The sequence below is a fragment of the Sparus aurata genome, chromosome 5 (assembly GCF_900880675.1).
Source record: "Sparus aurata chromosome 5, fSpaAur1.1, whole genome shotgun sequence".
NCBI classification, from domain to species: domain Eukaryota; kingdom Metazoa; phylum Chordata; class Actinopteri; order Spariformes; family Sparidae; genus Sparus; species Sparus aurata.
Genome location: NC_044191.1, coordinates 3,887,705 through 3,905,719, shown reverse-complemented (window position 1 = coordinate 3,905,719; position 18,015 = coordinate 3,887,705). Strand labels below are relative to the sequence as shown.

General features: G+C 46.3%; 1 protein-coding gene across 9 annotated transcripts in view; it reads left to right on the top strand.

The window, feature by feature from the left end:
- The window catches only part of tjp2b (tight junction protein 2b (zona occludens 2)), a 266,330-nt gene that overhangs the window by 229,889 nt on the left and 18,426 nt on the right, over positions 1 to 18,015 (top strand). For all 9 annotated transcript variants that reach the window (XM_030417306.1, XM_030417303.1, XM_030417300.1 and 6 more), the window contains one exon: positions 1,605 to 1,824. In XM_030417306.1, coding sequence (XP_030273166.1) covers positions 1,605 to 1,824 — 220 coding nt within the window. The remainder of the gene's footprint in view (positions 1 to 1,604; positions 1,825 to 18,015) is intronic.

Sequence of the window (18,015 nt, the reverse complement as noted above, 5' to 3'; positions counted from 1 at the left end):
ACATGTGTCTTTTTGGTAATGGGATGCTGGTGGATTCCTTCCACTGGTTGGGGACACTGCCAGAATCCAGAAGGTGCTGAAACGGTCTGATCTGAACCCCACTTAGCTGAGTGAACAAGTCTTTGAGCACCCTGCCTCTGAGCCTGTCAGGGCCAGTCCCCTTGTGTAGGTTGACTGTAGCTGCTCATCAATAGTGGGGGGCTGCATGAGGGGAAGTGGGGGTTAGGCTGGTCCAAGTGGGTGGTATGCTACAGCTGTTGAACCAGGTTAAAAAACTGTTTAGCTGCTCTGCAAACAAGAATAGGTACCCGTTGTGAGCACAGTCCATTTACATGCCGTATACCGGTGATGCAGTAAAACATACAAGAAAATTGCAGTAACCACACAACACAAGCCATGCCAGGAGCCACTCTCTTCATAGAGCAGCACCCCAGTGTTTACTCAGAGAGAGGGTAAAACATAGTTGGAAACATATTGTTTAATATAAGTATGCAACTAACTGGTGTAGTCATTTCAAAGCCATTAAGTCATTTAGAATTGCACTGTGAAGTTTACATTAGCTTTAAATTCAACAACAAATGTGTTTAATGCATTTCCGTCCTGCAGAAAATATTATAAAGAAGTTCCATCTTTTGTAAGTAGTAAGTATTTTACTGTATGTCCTGCATTGTTTAAATTTAGGTTTCTAACAAGTCATCTTCCCTTTGTGCTCCCTTTGCTGGCACATTGCAGCATATCTGTCACCACCTGGATCAGTGAATGATGTGAAAACTTTGGCTGGAATGTGTATAATACAAACACCCATGTAGAAAAAAAACTATAACGTAGTGTTTCTCAATAAACTAATAAACTCAAATAGGAAGTTTTAATGAAAATGCCACACAAAACATGATACACACAAAAATAACTGATGATCAGCATCAACGCAGTTTACTGTTCCAGCTTCCTCCATCCCCTCCTTATAGGGGTATTATATTTTTTGTTGTTGATTTAATGATTATGTCTGTGTTTTTTAATGTGAAGTAGGTCTCACAGTAACATCTTGGTTACTGCTTGGATTCATTAAGAGATCCAATAAGCAGCAGAGCCTTTAGCGCCAAATGTAACTGTAAAACCACTTTCTGTAAATGGTCAAGTCATGGGTACCAAAAGGTTTAATTTAAGTGTAATTTAACTTAATTTGACTGCACCCAGAGTATTTTTATGTGTAATTTGAATTTTTATCAGGTGTGCTTGAATGATAAAGATAAATAAAAGCTCCAGCAACTGCATGGCTTATTGGCGTAAATGGTCTTCAGGAACACGTTTCACTGCACTACTTTTGTGATATAAGAATTTCCAAATTAGCTGCCACATTGGTCCAGTTGCATTTCTGAAGCAGACAGCCCACTAGTGGCATTTATCGAATTAGGTGCAGCCACTGAGTGTTTGCATGGCTGCAGCCTGTGTTGTTGTCACTACAATTTGCCACAGCAATAAGAGCGGCGACACCAGCTGGTGGAACACACAAATCTTTTCCTGGACTCTTCTTTTTCTACATCCATCTTTCTCTCACTGTTTTTAATGTATTATTCTCTTTATAACTAAATATTTTGGTTTTCTAGTCTATAACGATATCTTGGTATCGGGGCGTGGTGACTCCTTTTTCATCCGGACCCACTTTGAGTATGAGAGGGAGACTCCTCAGAGCCTAGCCTTCAGCCGGGGTGACATCTTCAAGGTGGTGGACACACTCTATGACGGCAAGCTCGGCAACTGGCTGGCAGTCCGTGTTGGCAAGGACAAGGAGCTGTTGGAGAAGGGCATCATCCCCAACAAAAGCAGGTAGGGCCATCAGCCAGTCCCTTTGAATGTGCCTCCAAATCTTATGAATCTGTCCTTCAGAGTGCTAAAGACCTCAGTGTATTTCAGAGAAAATGTCATAAAGTTGTAATTGCAGCAAGTTTGTTGTTAAAGCACATTGAGGCTTTGAGGGATATATCTCCTTGGGAGATCATAAGGTTCCTATCATTAGCCTGAGAGGGCTCAGTTGCTATATTTAGAAGGGGTTTAGTTATACACGCTTCATGCAGTTCAACACTTGAGTGATTATACAGAAAGTTGAAAGTTAGTAACCTAACATTTGGGTATGTATCTGTTTAGGGTAATTGCAAGCCAGCACTGGTTGAGAAAATGGACAAGCACACAAGTCCACAGTGGCAATGACTGCCATCCAGGAAGGCTGATTTAAACTCATCCATCACCCACTCTATTGACCTGATTTGACACCCTCTGACCTCTTCCTCAGGATGAAGAAGGTGCTCAGTGGTACCTTTTTTTAACAGTGATGATTATGTTCTGTGAACCACTTTCTGTAGGTCCTAGACGCTGATTTCTACAAAGAAAGAACTTGTGTGCTTCACACAGGAATAAGCGCGCAAATGTTCGAGGGGACTGTGTTGAAAAATAAATGTGCAAGGTTTTTTTTATTGACTCTTTGGCCATGAACTGAGTGTAGAGTCAATGACATATACAGTATGTTTTTTAGATGAGGTCAGGGTCACAAAATACCAGCATGTTATAATTTCCAATGAGTCAAATACAGCAGCCTAGTCAGTGGCCTTTCACTTCTATTTTTGACACTGTAGGTATCCCTTTAGCATCATCCCTCAATCAGTAGTAGAAAAGAGCGAGAAAAGTCCAAGTCAGGGGAAGGTTGGATGGGACAAACAGCAGATTTTCCCTGTCAATACTGGGCTTTGTATCCTAAGAACCTGAACTTATTTGTTATTAATTTATGTCGTGTGAGTAAGTTAACTTGCTTAACAAGACTGAATGTAGTCATTTTAGTATGATCTTTTCTTAAATCTAACCAAACTGCAACTGTTTGACAACATAGATAACATTCCGAAAATCATAATGTGTTAACTATTTTGATGGTAGCGCGTCATAGATTAAAGCTCATCATATAACTCAAATTGCACTCTCTCGACAAGATAGCAAGGTGGCATGGCTTTAGGGACCAGCACCACGTAGGCATAACAGGTGTGACTGCTCGCTGGGTTTTAAATACGTTCTGTCACATTCGCAGTTTGTGTGAACAGATTATATTTTTCTTCCCAATCTTTATCACAATTCTCTGGGATTGCTATACATGTACTTGAATGTATGGGATCACTGACAAACCTGGTGAGCTTTCAGACAGTGGATCAGATGTCCTCACAGGCCCACAGACCATCTCCTGATTATCTCAAAAAACAGATGTCCCATTTGATGCCTGTCCAGCCAACCATTATTTCAATCATCCTTCATTTCCTCTCTTATCTTTTCCCCCCATCACCACTCCCCCCTGTTTCATTTAGGCTCTTTTGAAATGTTTATCTTCTTCTCTGCCGTCCTCACTGTCATCTGACTGCTCCTTCTCTTTGACATTATTCATGTTCTTTGACTACAGGGTCCCTCATGTCGTCTAAATCTCTCTAATTAACAAATCGTCTTTCAATGGCACTATATGAGGAAGAACGAAACACAGCACTGCTGCACTCCAGCAACATTACACTAATTGGCCCAAGAGGATTACTGTAATTACAGTGGAGGAAATGATTCTTTGATCCCTCACTTATTTTTTAAGTTTGCCCACTGACAAAGATATTAACGGTCTATACTTTTAATGGTAGGTTTATTTTAACAGTGAGAGACAGAATATTAAAAAGAAAATCCAGAAAATGGATGAAAATTTATTTGCATTTCATTGAGTGAAATAAGTATTTGATCCCCTACCAACCATAAAGAATTCTGGCTCCCACAGTCCTCTCGCTTTAAGAAAGTACTCCTGATCTCAACTCGTTACCTGTATAAAAGACACCTGTCCACAGAATCAATCAATCAGACACCAACCTCTCCATCATGGGCAAGACCAAAAAACTGTCTGAGGAAATCAGAGACAAGATTGTAGACCTGCACAAGGCCGACATGGGCGACAAGACCATTGGCAAGAAGCTGGGTGAGACGGAAACAACTGTTGGTGCTATTATTCGAAAATGGAAGAAACACAAAATGACCATCAATCTCCCTCGGTCAGGGGCTTCACGCAAGATCTCACCTCGTGGGTTATCAATGATCATGAGAAAGGTGAGGATCAGCCCAGAAGTATATGGGAGGAGCTTGTTAATGAACTCAAGGCAGCTGGGACCACAGTCACCAAGAAAACCATTGGTAACACACTACGCTTTAATGGATTGAAATCCTGCAGCACACGTAAGTGCACGCTCAAGAAGGCACATGTACAGACCTGTCTGAAGTTTGCCAGTGAACACCTGAATGATTCAGAGAACGATTGGGAGAAGGTGATGTGGCCAGATGAAACCAAAATCGAGCTCTTTTGTGTCAATTTGACTTGCTGTGTTTGGAGGAAGAGGAATTCTGACTATGACCCCAAGAACATTATCCCCACCATCAAGCTTGGAGGTGGAATTATTATGCTTTGGGAATGTCCCCAGAGTCAGCCTCTGCCGCCCAGTTCTGGGCTGCCGAGGCCCGCCACCACCACCGCCACCCATGTGGCAGTGCACCCGACCCCAGCGGTTTCTCCTGCGGATGGTGGGTACACGGGATGGGGGAGGGAGAAGTGCCACGCTGCTCTTTCTGGCTGTGCACGGCCGGGCCCCGTGGCAGACCCGGCCACCAGGCGCTCGCTCTCGGGCCCTCCGTCCGGGCCTGGCTCCAGACGTGGGCCCCGGGCTTCTTCCGGGCAGGGTCTCTCGCCTCACACCTCTATTTTCCATGGGGTATTTTGAACCATACTTAGTCTGGCCCCTCACTTGAGACCAATTTGCCTTGGGAGACCCTACCGGGAGCACATGGCTCCTGACAACCTAGCTCCCAGGTTCATTGGGACACGCAAACCTCTCCACCGCGATAAGGTGATGGTTCCCCGGCTGAGCGCCGCCGTGTTGGAGTTTACCCCAGTGGACGAGAGGGTCGCCTCCCTACGCCTAAGGGCTGGGGGGAAAACCCTGACTGTTGTCTGTGCGTATGCACCAAACAGCAGTTCGGAGTATGCGGCCTTCTTGGAGGTCCTGGCTGGGGCCCTGCAAGGGGCCCCAGTGGGGGACTCCGTGGTCCTACTGGGGGACTTCAACGCGCACGTTGGCAATGACGGAGATACCTGGAGGGGCGTGATTGGGAGGAACGGCCGCCCCGATCTGAACCCGAGTGGTCTTCTATTATTAGACTTCTGTGCTAGTCACGGTCTGTCTATAATGAACACCATGTTCGAACACAAGGATGCTCATAAGTGTACGTGGTAAAGAGAGGGGCAGAGCTGTCAACCGATCACCACCTGGTGGTGAGTTGGTTTCGGTGGCAGGGGAAATCCCTGGACAGACCTGGTAAGCCCAAACGTGTAGTACGGGTAAGCTGGGAACGTCTGGGGGAGGCTCCTGTCCGAGAAGCCTTCAACTCCCACCTCCGAAGGAGCTTCTCTAGCATCCCTGTGGAGGCTGGGGATATCGAACCTGAATGGATGATGTTCAAAGCTTCCATTGTTGAAGCTGTAGCTGTGTCCTGTGGCCATAGGGTCTTAGGTGCCTCAAGGGGCGGCAACCCTCGGACACCGTGGTGGACACCGGTGGTCAGGGAAGCCGTCCGACTGAAGAAGGAGTCCTTCAGGGACATGTTGTCCCGGGGGACTCCTGAGGCAGTTTTGGGGCACCGACGGGCCCGAAGGGCAGCAGCCACAGCTGTGGCAGAGGCAAAGCAGCGGGTGTGGGAGGAGTTCGGCGAGGCCATGGATAAGGACTTTCGGGCGGCACCAAAGCGCTTCTGGAAAACTGTCCGCCACCTCAGGAGGGGGAAACGGGGAACCATCCAAGCTGTGTACAGCGGGGATGGGACCTTGTTGACTTCGACTGAGGAGGTCATAGGGCGGTGGAAGGAGTACTTTGATGACCTCCTGAATCCCACTCAGCCACCCTCTGTAATGGAGACAGAGCTGGAGGATGATGGGGTATCATCGCCGATTTCCCTGGGTGAAGTCACTGTGGTAGTCAAACAACTCCACAGTGGCAAAGCCCCAGGGATCGATGAGATACCACCAGAAATGCTGAAGGCTCTGGGTGTTGAGGGGCTGTCTTGGTTGACACGCCTCTTCAACATTGCATGGGGGTCGGGGTCGGTGTCGAAGGAGTGGCAAACAGGTGTGGTGGTCCCTCTCTTTAAGAAAGGGGACCAGAGGGTGTGTGCCAATTACAGAGGTATCACACTACTCAGCCTGCCTGGGAAAGTCTACTCCAAGGTGCTGGAAAGGAGGGTCTGGCCGATTGTCGAACCTCAGATTGAAGAGGAACAATGCGGATTCCGTCCTGGTCGTGGAGCAACGGACCAGCTCTTTACTCTGGCAGGGGTCTTGGAGGGCGCCTGGGAGTACAATCTCCCAGTCCACATGTGTTTTGTGGATCTGGAGAAGGCGTACGACCGGGTCCCCCGGGATGTTCTGTGGGAGGTGCTGCGGGAGTATGGGGTGAGGGGGTCCCTTCTCAGGGCCATCCAATCCCTATATTCTCAAAGCGAGAGCTGTGTGCGTATACTCGGAAGTAAGTCGGACTTGTTCCAAGTGGGTGTTGGCCTCCGCCAGGGCTGTGCCTTGTCCCCAATCCTGTTTGTGATTTACATGGACAGGATTTCGAGGCGCAGTTGTGGTATGGAGGGGCTACAGGTCGGTGACCTTAAGATCGCATCACTGCTTTTTGCAGATGATGTGGTCTTGATGGCATCATCGGCGGTAGATCTACAACGCTCAGGATCATGAGGATCAGCACCTCTAAATCTGAGGCCATGGTTCTCAGTAGGAAACCGGTGGATTGCCTACTCCAGGTGGGGAATGTGTCCTTGCCCCAAGTGAAGGAGTTCAAGTACCTCGGGGTTTTGTTCACGAGTGAGGGGATGATGGGGCGGGAGATTGACAGGAGAGTCGGAGCAGCGGGTGCGGTGTTGCATGCGCTTCACCGCACGGTTGTGACGAAAAGGGAGCTGAGCCGAAAGGCAAATCTCTCGATCTACCGGTCAATCTTCGTCCCTACCCTCACCTATGGTCATGAGCGATGGGTCATGACCGAAAGAATGAGATCGCGGGTACAAGCGGCCGAAATGGGTTTTCTTCGCAGGGTGGCTGGGGTCTCCCTTAGAGATAGGGTAAGAAGCTCAGCCATCCGGGAGGGACTCGGAGTAGAGCCGCTGCTCCTCTGCGTGGAAAGGAGCCAGTTGAGGTGGTTCGGGCATCTGATGAGGATGCCACCAGGGCGCCTTCCTAGGGAGGTGTTCCTGGCACGTCCAACTGGGGGGAGACCTAGGGGTAGACCCAGGACCAGGTGGAGGGATTATATCTCTTCTCTGGCCTGAGAGCGCCTAGGGATTCCCCAATCAGAGTTAGCCGATGTGGCCGGGGAAAGGGATGTCTGGGGCTCGCTACTGAAGCTGCTGCCCCCGCGACCCGATTTTGGATAAGCGGTTGACAATGGATGGATGGATGGATGGAATGTTTCTCTGCCAAGGGGAGGGTTCAACTTCACAGCATCGGGGGAAAGATGGATGGGGCCTTGTACCATGAAATCCTGGGTGACAACCTCCTTCTCTCAGCCAGGACAATTAAAATGTGTTGTGGATGGGTCTTCCAGCACGACAATGACCAAAAACATACAGCCAAGGCAACAAAGGAGTGGCTCAAAAAAAAGGACATTAAGGTCATTGAATGGCCAAGCCAGTCTCCGGACCTTAATCCTATAGAAAATGTGTGGAGGGAGCTAAAGCTTCGAGTTGCCAAGTGACAGCCTCGGAACCTTATGGATTTGGAGGGGATCTGCAAAGAGGAGTGGTTCAAAATTCCTTCTGAGATGTGTACAAACCTGGTAATCAACTACTTGCCAACAAGGGTTTCTCCTCCAAGTACTAACTAATGCGTTGATCAAATACTTCTTTCACTCAATGAATTGCAAAATAATTTATATCTTTTATTTAATGTGATTTTCTGGATTTTCTTTTTGACATGGAAAACCTACCTTTAAAATTAGACAGTTAATTTCTTTGTCAGTAGGCAAATTTCCAAAATCAGTGAGGGATCAAATAATTATTTTCTCCACTATACAGGTCCACAGACCACTGGCTGAGTAAATCAATGGTGTGAGACAGCACATGTCCCAGCTGTATGCTTGTTAGAATTTTTTTGTGTTTTGAATTTAACATTCGTGCACACTAGGAATAATAAGTGTGTACCTGAAAATCCTTGCATGCCGAAATTTCTTCAAGTAAAGGCTGAGTAAGGGTAAGGCTTTCCAATCTCCTGCTCAGCACATTTCCCATACACTACTCTGTACATTGTCTGAAACTCCCCAGCACAGACTGGAGATGCCTTAATCGTTGCAATCTCAAACCAGGTGATGCACGGTGATGATCCAGATGAAACTAAAGCCTGAATAATCAATTTAGCATAAGACACGAGTTAAGGACCGATCCACAGCGCAAAACAAACATTTCAGAAGGTAGATTTATTAGAAGAGGGAGCAGTATGGGCATAGAATACTGCCATAAATTGCGCGCGCACAATAAAACATCCACGCGCGCAAATAAAACATCCGCGTGCACAAATCAAACACCCGCGAGCGCATTTTTTTTCCCCGAGCGCTTTTCCAAGCACTGGCGAGCTATTTTTCATCCTGCATCTCTGCCCCCTGGAGCAATATTGTGGCCTGCGAGGAGATAACACAGCTCGAGCGTGAGCAGAGTCCTCTCGCAATACTTTTCCCTGCTCGCGCGCGCGCAGACTGCTTGCTCGCCCAACACTCCTCTCCTCGCTCGGGAAAACTTTCACTCTGCTCGCGCGCAGGTGAGTTTTTTTAATGGCCGTTTTTGTCAGTAAGGGGGCGGGCCTTGGGGGCATGCCAATCACCATTGTATCCCCGAATAATTGGTTGAACGTATTGGCCAATCGGATAGCAGGGTACGGCAACACCACTAGGACAAATGGGACAAACCACACAGCCCTGAATGCCTGAATGATAAGTATTGCGATTTGGTGTCCTGACTTGAATGTTTGCAAAATGTCACACAGAGCAATGAACTTCAGTATGTTTGTCCGAGTGCTGTCTTTTCTTTCCTCCATCGTTGACATTAATCTGATAAAATGCTGATCATTTTTTGTAACTTGGACCCTGTTGCACACAGACATTTTTTATTTTGGTAAAACTGTATTGTTCATATTCTCGATCTAGGCTACTTCTGTCTCCCTGAAAATTATAAACGTAATATTAAAAAAATAAATAAATAAATAAATAAATTAAACGTTATAATAATCTATAATACAAGGAATCTCTGTCTGTCTGTCTGTGTGTGTGTGTGTGTGTGTGTGTGTGTGTGTGTGTGTGTGTGTGTTCCTCAAATATCTCTGCGGATCAGGATCAGACTGACCTGAGACTTTCAACATGGCTGCTGCGTGGTTCAGTGGTGTGCAATAAGCATTTGCTTGGACTGCAATGATAGTGTGAATAAATTATTACATAAATGCTTTACAAATTCTGCAAGCATTGTCCACCGGAGCCACCACAGTCACATGCGCACCAGAGCCAACCACTGCACACCGTGGCCACGTGCGCACCAGAGCCAATCACCGCAGAGCTCAAGCCCACGACATACCTTAAAAAACAAGCGGATTTATACCTGCAGCTGTGCAAGCTGGACCAGGATTTTGCCGGCGGTTCGGTTCCGTTCTGTGCATCTAAACTGACTGTTGTGGATTAATGAGATTAAACAAGTCCAAGTCTGTTTGGGTCTGAGGAGATCCGGAGACGCGCGGACAACAAAGTGGGATCGGAATCTGTGGATGTTTGTGTGTAGCTAGCTGCTAGCCGCTAACCGACCCACACGGCCTAACGTTACCTACCGAGTTGACGGAGCGGGCGCACCGGCACGTCCAAAACCGGATTTAGGGTAAATAATGTCCAACACGCTTTTTCGCGAATATTGCCGTTACGTTTGCTTTATGTCTGGTGCAGGAAGAAACAGTAAAAATGTGCTTTTGTCACGAAAGTGTCCAAGCAGCAAGTTTGGTTGTTGAGGAACAGGAAGATGTGGGAGGGACATCGGCGGATGATTGACAGCAGTAGTGATGTGTTGGAGACAGCGACAGAGATAGCGAGTTTTGAGAGTTGAGAGATTTGTGACATATAGCGTGTTTGGAGTGTATAGTTAGTGTGTGGTGTAGTGTTTGGTGTAGTGTGTTTAGTGAGTAGTGGAGTCGTGTTGTGAGGCAAACCAAGGAGGAGACGGCTGAATGTGGAACAGGCAGGAATGAGCTGAGCCCTGAGCCTGAGGCATTGCCTGCATTTAAATGTAAATAGTTTGTAAATTTCAAAAACTTATGCACCAATTTAGCAAACAACAATTTATATTTGCATTATAACTAATGCAATTGGTCCATTAAACATATTTGTGGTTTTCACAGTAACTTTTTCTACTCTGATTTTATGTTATTTTGTGATTTTAGGTCCATAGTGTTAATATAGTACCTTAAAATGAAAAAATAACTGTATAGTCACACATGTGAGGTTGTGCTAAAAATAATTACACCAAGTAAGGCAAGATAAATAGTTTTTAAGGTGACATATAATGGTATAATCAAAAGTAGTCAAAAACAGCCAATTATATCCCTGACGTCCCACCTTCAAACACAGCCTCATTTGGCCATCCATGAAAAAGCTACTTAACCTCCCACTTTTCTATAGAAATACATGCTTCCTACGGGCAATGCACTAGTAATAATAATAAAGATAGAAGGCCTGTAGTTAATAATAGGCGTCAGCAACTCTCGATATGAGAGCAGCACATAAGCCTATGTCCAGATGCAGATGTGTGTCAATATAGTAGGCTATTTCTCTATTTGGGAGAGGCTTTTATTTAATTCCGAACAAATCTTATGCTCAGCAAAGATGGAAAAATATAATATAATCAACTCATTATTACTGTTTAGAGAGTTATAGAGAGAAAGAGCCGGATCTGGAGCACACATTCATTTAAGTTTACTAGCGATTAAACTAATAATAATAATGATAATAAATAAATGTGTTGCTCCGACCACAGACTGTAGCCATACAGGCTCCAGCTCTTTCCTTGGGTCAGTCCGAGCTCTCAATGGTCAGGCTCGAACAACTCTGTCCAGACGTGCTGGGTTAAGAAAAAAAAAAGGTGTGAACAGGCAGCGAGTGCTGTCAGCAAACACAGCGACATGTTTCCAAACATAAATCAGCATTTCATTAAGAACATGCAGCCAAGCAGCGATTCGGATCGAAAACATTAATAACCTCGAAACAGACCCGGCTTCTAATTGAGGCCTGCTTTTATTTACTCAAACTTGTATCCAGACCTGGTCCAGTAGGAGACAGCGTCGCAGACTGGGATCAGTATTTGAGTGTACGCTGCTGACCAAATTGCAATTGTCTTGGCATTAAAGAGGATGGGAGAAGTGACGGCAAATAAACTACTCGTTCATGCATTAAAACAGGACCAGGCACTGAGATTTCATATAAGCTGTTGTTTAGCCCCATACAGTTCATGCAGTAAATAGGGCAACGATTAGCCTACTACAGGTCTACAGAACAAAAGACGAGTTAGGCAAAGATGGCCATGGACACTCTTTTTAAGAGACACAAGATTGATGTGCAGAATAAGAAATAATGTAAAATGATGAGACTGTCGTGCAGGTGGCGGTATGCACCTGACAATTGTTCGTGTTCCTTCAGTAACCGTGGCCGACTGCAAGGAGGTAACGTTAATTTCGTATCTAGAAAAGCATAGCTTGCGGTATCATTTATTTTGATTGACAGACAATACAGATACTTTAATACATTTGAGATAAACTGCTTGTAAAAATGGGCTGTACAAATGAAATTGCCTTGCCTTTTAATGACTACACAAAAACGTACACAAAATCTTCACCAGACAAAAATAATATGCAGTTGTTATTATTATCACTGGTTGATGTCATTTGATTTAGCATTTCTAACCAAAAGTTGTTCTGGCTTCACAATATCTTTTGAGCTTTTCCCATGTGAGAGTCTTTGAACATCCTACATGTCAGCTGTCTGTGTGAATGGACAGTACATGATTGATAATATCTACTGTCAAACAGCTACAGAAAGAAAGCTGGCAGCAGTGTTGGGAAAGTTCACTTTCTACATGAACTAGTTCAAAGTTCAGTTCACAAATTTTAAAATGAACTAGTTCAGTTCATAGTTCATAATTCAAAAATTTGAACTAAGTTCACAGTTCCAAAAATGAACTAGTTCATAGTTCTTTTTTTTTTTTCAATATGTTGATGCGAGCTATTATTTTTCAAAATGATTGCCACAGCCCATTTAGAACCACAGACGGCTATTATTCTATCAGTTTTAACACTGAAACTGCAGCTCTTCGACAATATTCTGCAAAACCAGGTTGTCTAGCTGCAGCTGGGAGATGAAGACAGCGGAGACGCTACTGTACGCCGTTAATGTGATTTGAGTGGTAGAGGATCTATTTTGGCTCGCCGTTGCCGTGTCTTTTGATTTTTTATTCACTTGCACATACCTTGAAATGCTAGCCGGGTGCTTTAGAGTTCAAATTAAAAATAAAATACATAAATAAGTAAATAAATAAATAATTTTTAAAAAAGAAGAAGAAGAAAGGGAAAAATAAAATAATAAATAAATAGATAGTTCAGACAGTGGCTTCAGGGAAAAACTTTTCATAATGACTCGGTAAGGTATTACTTTTTTTTAAATCAGAGATTTAAGCAAAGAGCTCAGTTCCAGGAGAAAAGGAGCCAATTTAGGTAGTGATTTTGCAAATTTTTGTTTGTGAATAAAACATTTTGCATAGGATAACAAAGTTCATTATGTGTTCAAGAGCATTATCTTCTGGGTTAACAGCAAATAACATGTTTAAGGGTAAGAGAATGGACAGAGAGCAGCATTAAAAAAATGAGATTCAACATCACTCCAAAACTTTTTAGATATATCACAATAAAAAAAACAGATGTGAAGCCTTCATTTGTTTTTGCCTCCATGCTTAGCACATTGTGGACGCATGCGCGGTGCGACTCTGTGGTGGCTGGTGCTGCCAGTGTTCTGTCCATTCAGGACGAATTCATCTGTGTTCGTTTGGTAATGCCTCACTGCATGTTTGATATGCAGCTGTTTCTGTCTGAAATAGTTAAGTTTCGTTTTGATCGAAAGTAAAACGAGTTACACAAACCTCTCGTCCAGCGTCCTTTTTATACACAACAGCCAGATCGGGTGTTTTTCTGCTACATATTACTGTTCACAGTGTGTTTTAGCGGGTTTTTGCCTGGAAGGCTCGATGGAAATCTGGCACTGTCTTGAACGAAGTTAAACTGTAAGAACGCGCCGTTCACAAACGCCAGAATGAACGCGTTCACAATAACGTTCATCAAGCAGAAATACAGTACGTTCAGTTCACGTTCGCCCAAAATATGAACGAGTTCATGAACGATCGTTCATTGAACGCGTTCAGGCACAACACTGGCTGGCAGCGACTGTATGAACAAGTAAAGAGACTAAGAAGAACGGCTGACTGTTTTACTAACTTCAAGTGTCACTGTCTTTTTTAACACTATTTGTCTTATCGCTGCTTAATGAAGAAAATTAGACTTATACAGTGTTTAACCACTGTTAACCGTTATGTCACAAGCGACTCTCTGCAGGCCTTTATATCTGCTCTGCTCACAGAGCAGCTGATTTCAAAAACTTGAAGGACAGAAAGGGAGAAACTTAATGTAACTACATTAATATCAAAGCCTCTAAAATGATGAATAAACAGCTAATATAATTGACTTAGAACAACAGAAGGAGGATAAATACAATGGTTCAGTTTAACCAGGATAAAGATCCACATTATCCAGCTGTATTTTCAAATACAGCAAGCTTATGAATAAAAATAATCTTATTAATGTAACCAAGGATTTAGGGCGCCTATACTGAGTGAATAATAAAATAATAAAAGGACACGAATGGCCGTCTTCAGCGGCAACAGTGCCGTACTTTATTTCTCCTCAATTGTCAACTTCTGCACTCGGCAACAACAACCACACTTCCGGTCACCCCCCTTCACAATAAAACTACACCTCCTGTGTGATGAATACATGGCAAATCTAATGAGGGCTGCCACAACAAAAAGATAGGTTACATACCTCCCTCCCTCCAAAAAGAAACGTCCTCGTTTCACACATGACCAGCATCAATTAACAGGTCAAATGTAAGACACATACACCTTCAAACCCTTAAGGAGTAACAGTAAAGAGCAGCACATCCTTCCTCATAACAGTACTGTCTTGAGCCTGCATAATAAAAAAACAACAAAAAAAAAACAAAAAACAAAAAAACAAAACATAGATCCCTACAGGCATCAATCAAACTGCAAATACAGATAAGAACCCCCCCCCAAGAAACACAACACTGCGTCACACATTATGCATACATTCAAAGCATGACATTCACTGAACAGTCACAAAGTCCTTGAAATGAACAGGCTGCCTCACAGCTCTCCCAAACCGAGACAGCCGTGGTGGGGGCTCACTCGAACCCGTAGCAGACTCTGACCCTACACCACCCGCGATGAGTGGTTCCTCAGCCACATGAAACAGTCCATCTTCCAGCCGTGAGAGGACCGAAGGAGGGGAAGAACTGCTGAGGGAACCGGGAGGCAGAGGCAGTGTGTATGGCTTCAGCCGATCGTAGTGAACGATCTGCTCATGTCCGTCAGAGTCCAAAGGACAGCCAATGCGATAGGTCAGACCAGCGTCTTCCTGCGAGCCCAACACAGCCAGGATCCTGAACGGGCCCTTCCAGTGAGGCGCGAGTTTCATCCGGTCCTCCGTAGGATTACGGAGCCAGACCAGATCCCCCACAGCATAGGGCCTGTGACGGGCTGTTCCATCATGATACAGTTTCTGTTTCTCCCGGGCACAGGTGCTGGACCGTCTGGCAGCACCGAAGGCATTCTCCAGTTTCTCCACCAACGAGGTCACGTAGTCCCCTTGAGATGAAAAGACCCCCCAGCGGCCCCGCTGTGATGGCACCAAAACATCCACTGGGACCCTGGCTTCGCGTCCATGAACCAGATAGAATGGGGTGTAACCGGTGCTGGCATGAACAGATGTGTTGTAGGCAAAACCCACAGATTTCAGGTAATCATCCCATTCTCCACCAGTGGCAAGCAACGCCTTCGCCAGCTGACTAATAAGAGTCCGATTAAAACGTTCAACCATGCCATCTGATTTGGGATTGTAAGGGGCTGTGCGGGTCTTAGTGATCCCCAAAAGTTGACATAGTCTCTGCACAATCTCCGACTCAAATTGCCGGCCCTGGTCGCTGTGAAGCGCCTCTGGGATGCCATGTAGCAGCACATAGTCGTCAAACAAACACTGTGCTACTGACTGAGCTGTCTGGTTAGGGAGGGCATACAGATTTACAAACTTGGTGAAGTAGTCTTCGACTACTAACACATATCTGCTACCTTTAGAAGTCATTGGCAGTTCTAGAATGTCTGTGGCCACTCTCTGAAATGGTCGGCTAGCTTGAACCCCCCCCATCGGTGCTCTGTGCCGGGGCACCGGGGCCCTGCGGGTTTGACAGGGGACACACTGCTCACACCACTGCTGAATATCTCCAAACATGAAGGGCCAGAAATAAGTCTGTCTCGCTCTCTACCATAATCTGTCTGCTGAGAAATGTGCCGCAATGGGACCTCCATGCAGATGCTGCAACACCTCTGGGACAAGCGAGGAGGGCACAACCACCTGACAAATTGCACCCCCCGTGGTGGGGGAGTTCACCGTCCGACAGAGAAGACCATTCACAACAGAGAGACGAGGAAATTCAGTCCACAATTTACGCAGCCGCCGAGGCTGACCTCTCATCTGGTCCCGAGGAGACCGAGAACCATTACTTCCAATCCAGTCCAGTACTCTGCTAGTGTCAGGATCAGCCAGCTGCAGCTCCGCAACGCCAGCTCCATCCTGTGAGAGTGAAGACAAGAAAGACAAGTCATCTGGCTCCCTGTTCATGTCCCTATACTGCCCTCTAGTGGCGGCATCGGCGGCCTGGAGACCGCCGGCTGGTAGGTGCGGCCCAGGGGGGTGTGAGGGGGGAGCAGGTGCCTCCTGTTCTGAGTCTATGGTGTTCACATGAGCCGCCATTTCCTGTTGACGGCTATCTGTGGCCTCAGCCTCATACTCAGGGGGTCTCCGCGAAAGAGCGTCAGCATTAGCATGCTGATGTCCATGTTTGTGTTTCATGACCCAGTTGAAAGGGTCCAGTTCCAATATCCATCTTGCTCTTCTTCCTGTAGGATCTTTGTCAATGGACATGCCACGCAGGCCCAACAGAGGCTTATGGTCTGTTACAATGGTGAAGGCTGCAGCACCAATGTAATGCCTGAACTGGCGCACAGCCCACACTACAGCCCACAGCTCTCTATCAAATGTTGACCAACGTTTCTCAGTGGCTGACAGGGACTGACTGGCATACACCACCACTCGTTCAAGTCCATCTTTATCCTGAGCTAACACAGCCCCCACCGCTTCCATGGAGGCATCCGTGTACACTTTAAAGGGGATGTTGAAGTCCGGCATAGTGACTACAGGGGCAGCGGAGAGCACCCCTTTCAAGTACTCAAAGGCTGCATCACATTCTGTCGTCCACTGGAAAGGCACATCTTTACAAGTTAAGCGGTGCAGGGGTGCGGCACGCTGTGCAAAGTCTCTGACAAAACGGCGGTAATATGAACAGAGTCCCACAAAGGCCCTCACCTCAGTTGGATTCTTGGGAGTGGGCCAACTCCTCACTTTGTCTGTGTTTCGGGGGTCAGGCTGCAGGCCATGGCGGGACACCACATGTCCCAGGAACACTACATGGTCTCTAGCGAGGTGGCACTTTTTAGGGTTAAGTCTGAGGCCAGCTGCCTGAATCCTGGAGAAAACCTTGCGGAGGCTGCAGAGATGGTCCTCAAACGTAGGGCTGTATATCAAGACATCGTCGAGATACACCATACACACCTGCCAGGGAAGTCCCCTCAGCACCAGCTCCATCATATGCTGAAACGTGGCAGGTGAGTTGGTGAGGCCCATCGGCATCGACCGCCACTGGTAGAGACCCCGGCCGGTGGTAAAGGCTGTCTTCTCGCGGTCCTCTTCTGCGACCTCCACTTGCCAATAGACGTTCGAGAAATCCAAGGTGCTAAACCAGAGGGAGCCGGCCAGTGCATCTAACGTGTCATCCACTCTGGGGAGAGGATGACAGTCTTTCACAGTTATACTGTTCAAGCGGCGATAGTCAATGCAAAATCTCCACTCACCGTTCTTCTTCTTAACAAGAATGACAGGTGAGGCCCAGGGGCTGAAGCTTCCCTCTATCACCCCATCCTCTAATAGGGCCTCCACCTGCCTATCAATTTCCTCCTTCTTATCTGGAGAGGCACGATAGGCCCGTTGTCTTATAGGAGGATGGTCGCCTGTCTTGATGCTATGCTTGATGAGGGTGCATTTACCAGCCACTCCTTTAGTCATGTTGAATATCTCCTGGTGCTCTGCCAGCAGAGCAGCTATTTTTTCTTTTTGCTGCTGGCTGGCAGGAGACTCTTGCAGGGACACCAAGGGCAGTTCAGTGGACGAAATAGCAGAGACTGTCTTGACCGGAGCATGTGTGAGTGGCACAATCTCTGATTCGTCCACAGAGAAAAACTCCCCCAGATGTGTCCCCTCTCTCAGTGTAATGTCCTGATGTGTGGGATTTAACACACGGGCCAGTGTAACCCCTTTCTTCACGGAGGTCACCGCATGAGCCACCACACACTCACATTTGTTCTGGATGTTGGGCTTTAAATAGCCCACAAAATCAGGAGACTGGTCCACGGGCCTGGTCAGTGTCACACAGACCGGCACCAGCATTTCACTGAGGGGAGGCAGTGTCGTGGCAGTGGTTATAGAAACGTTGC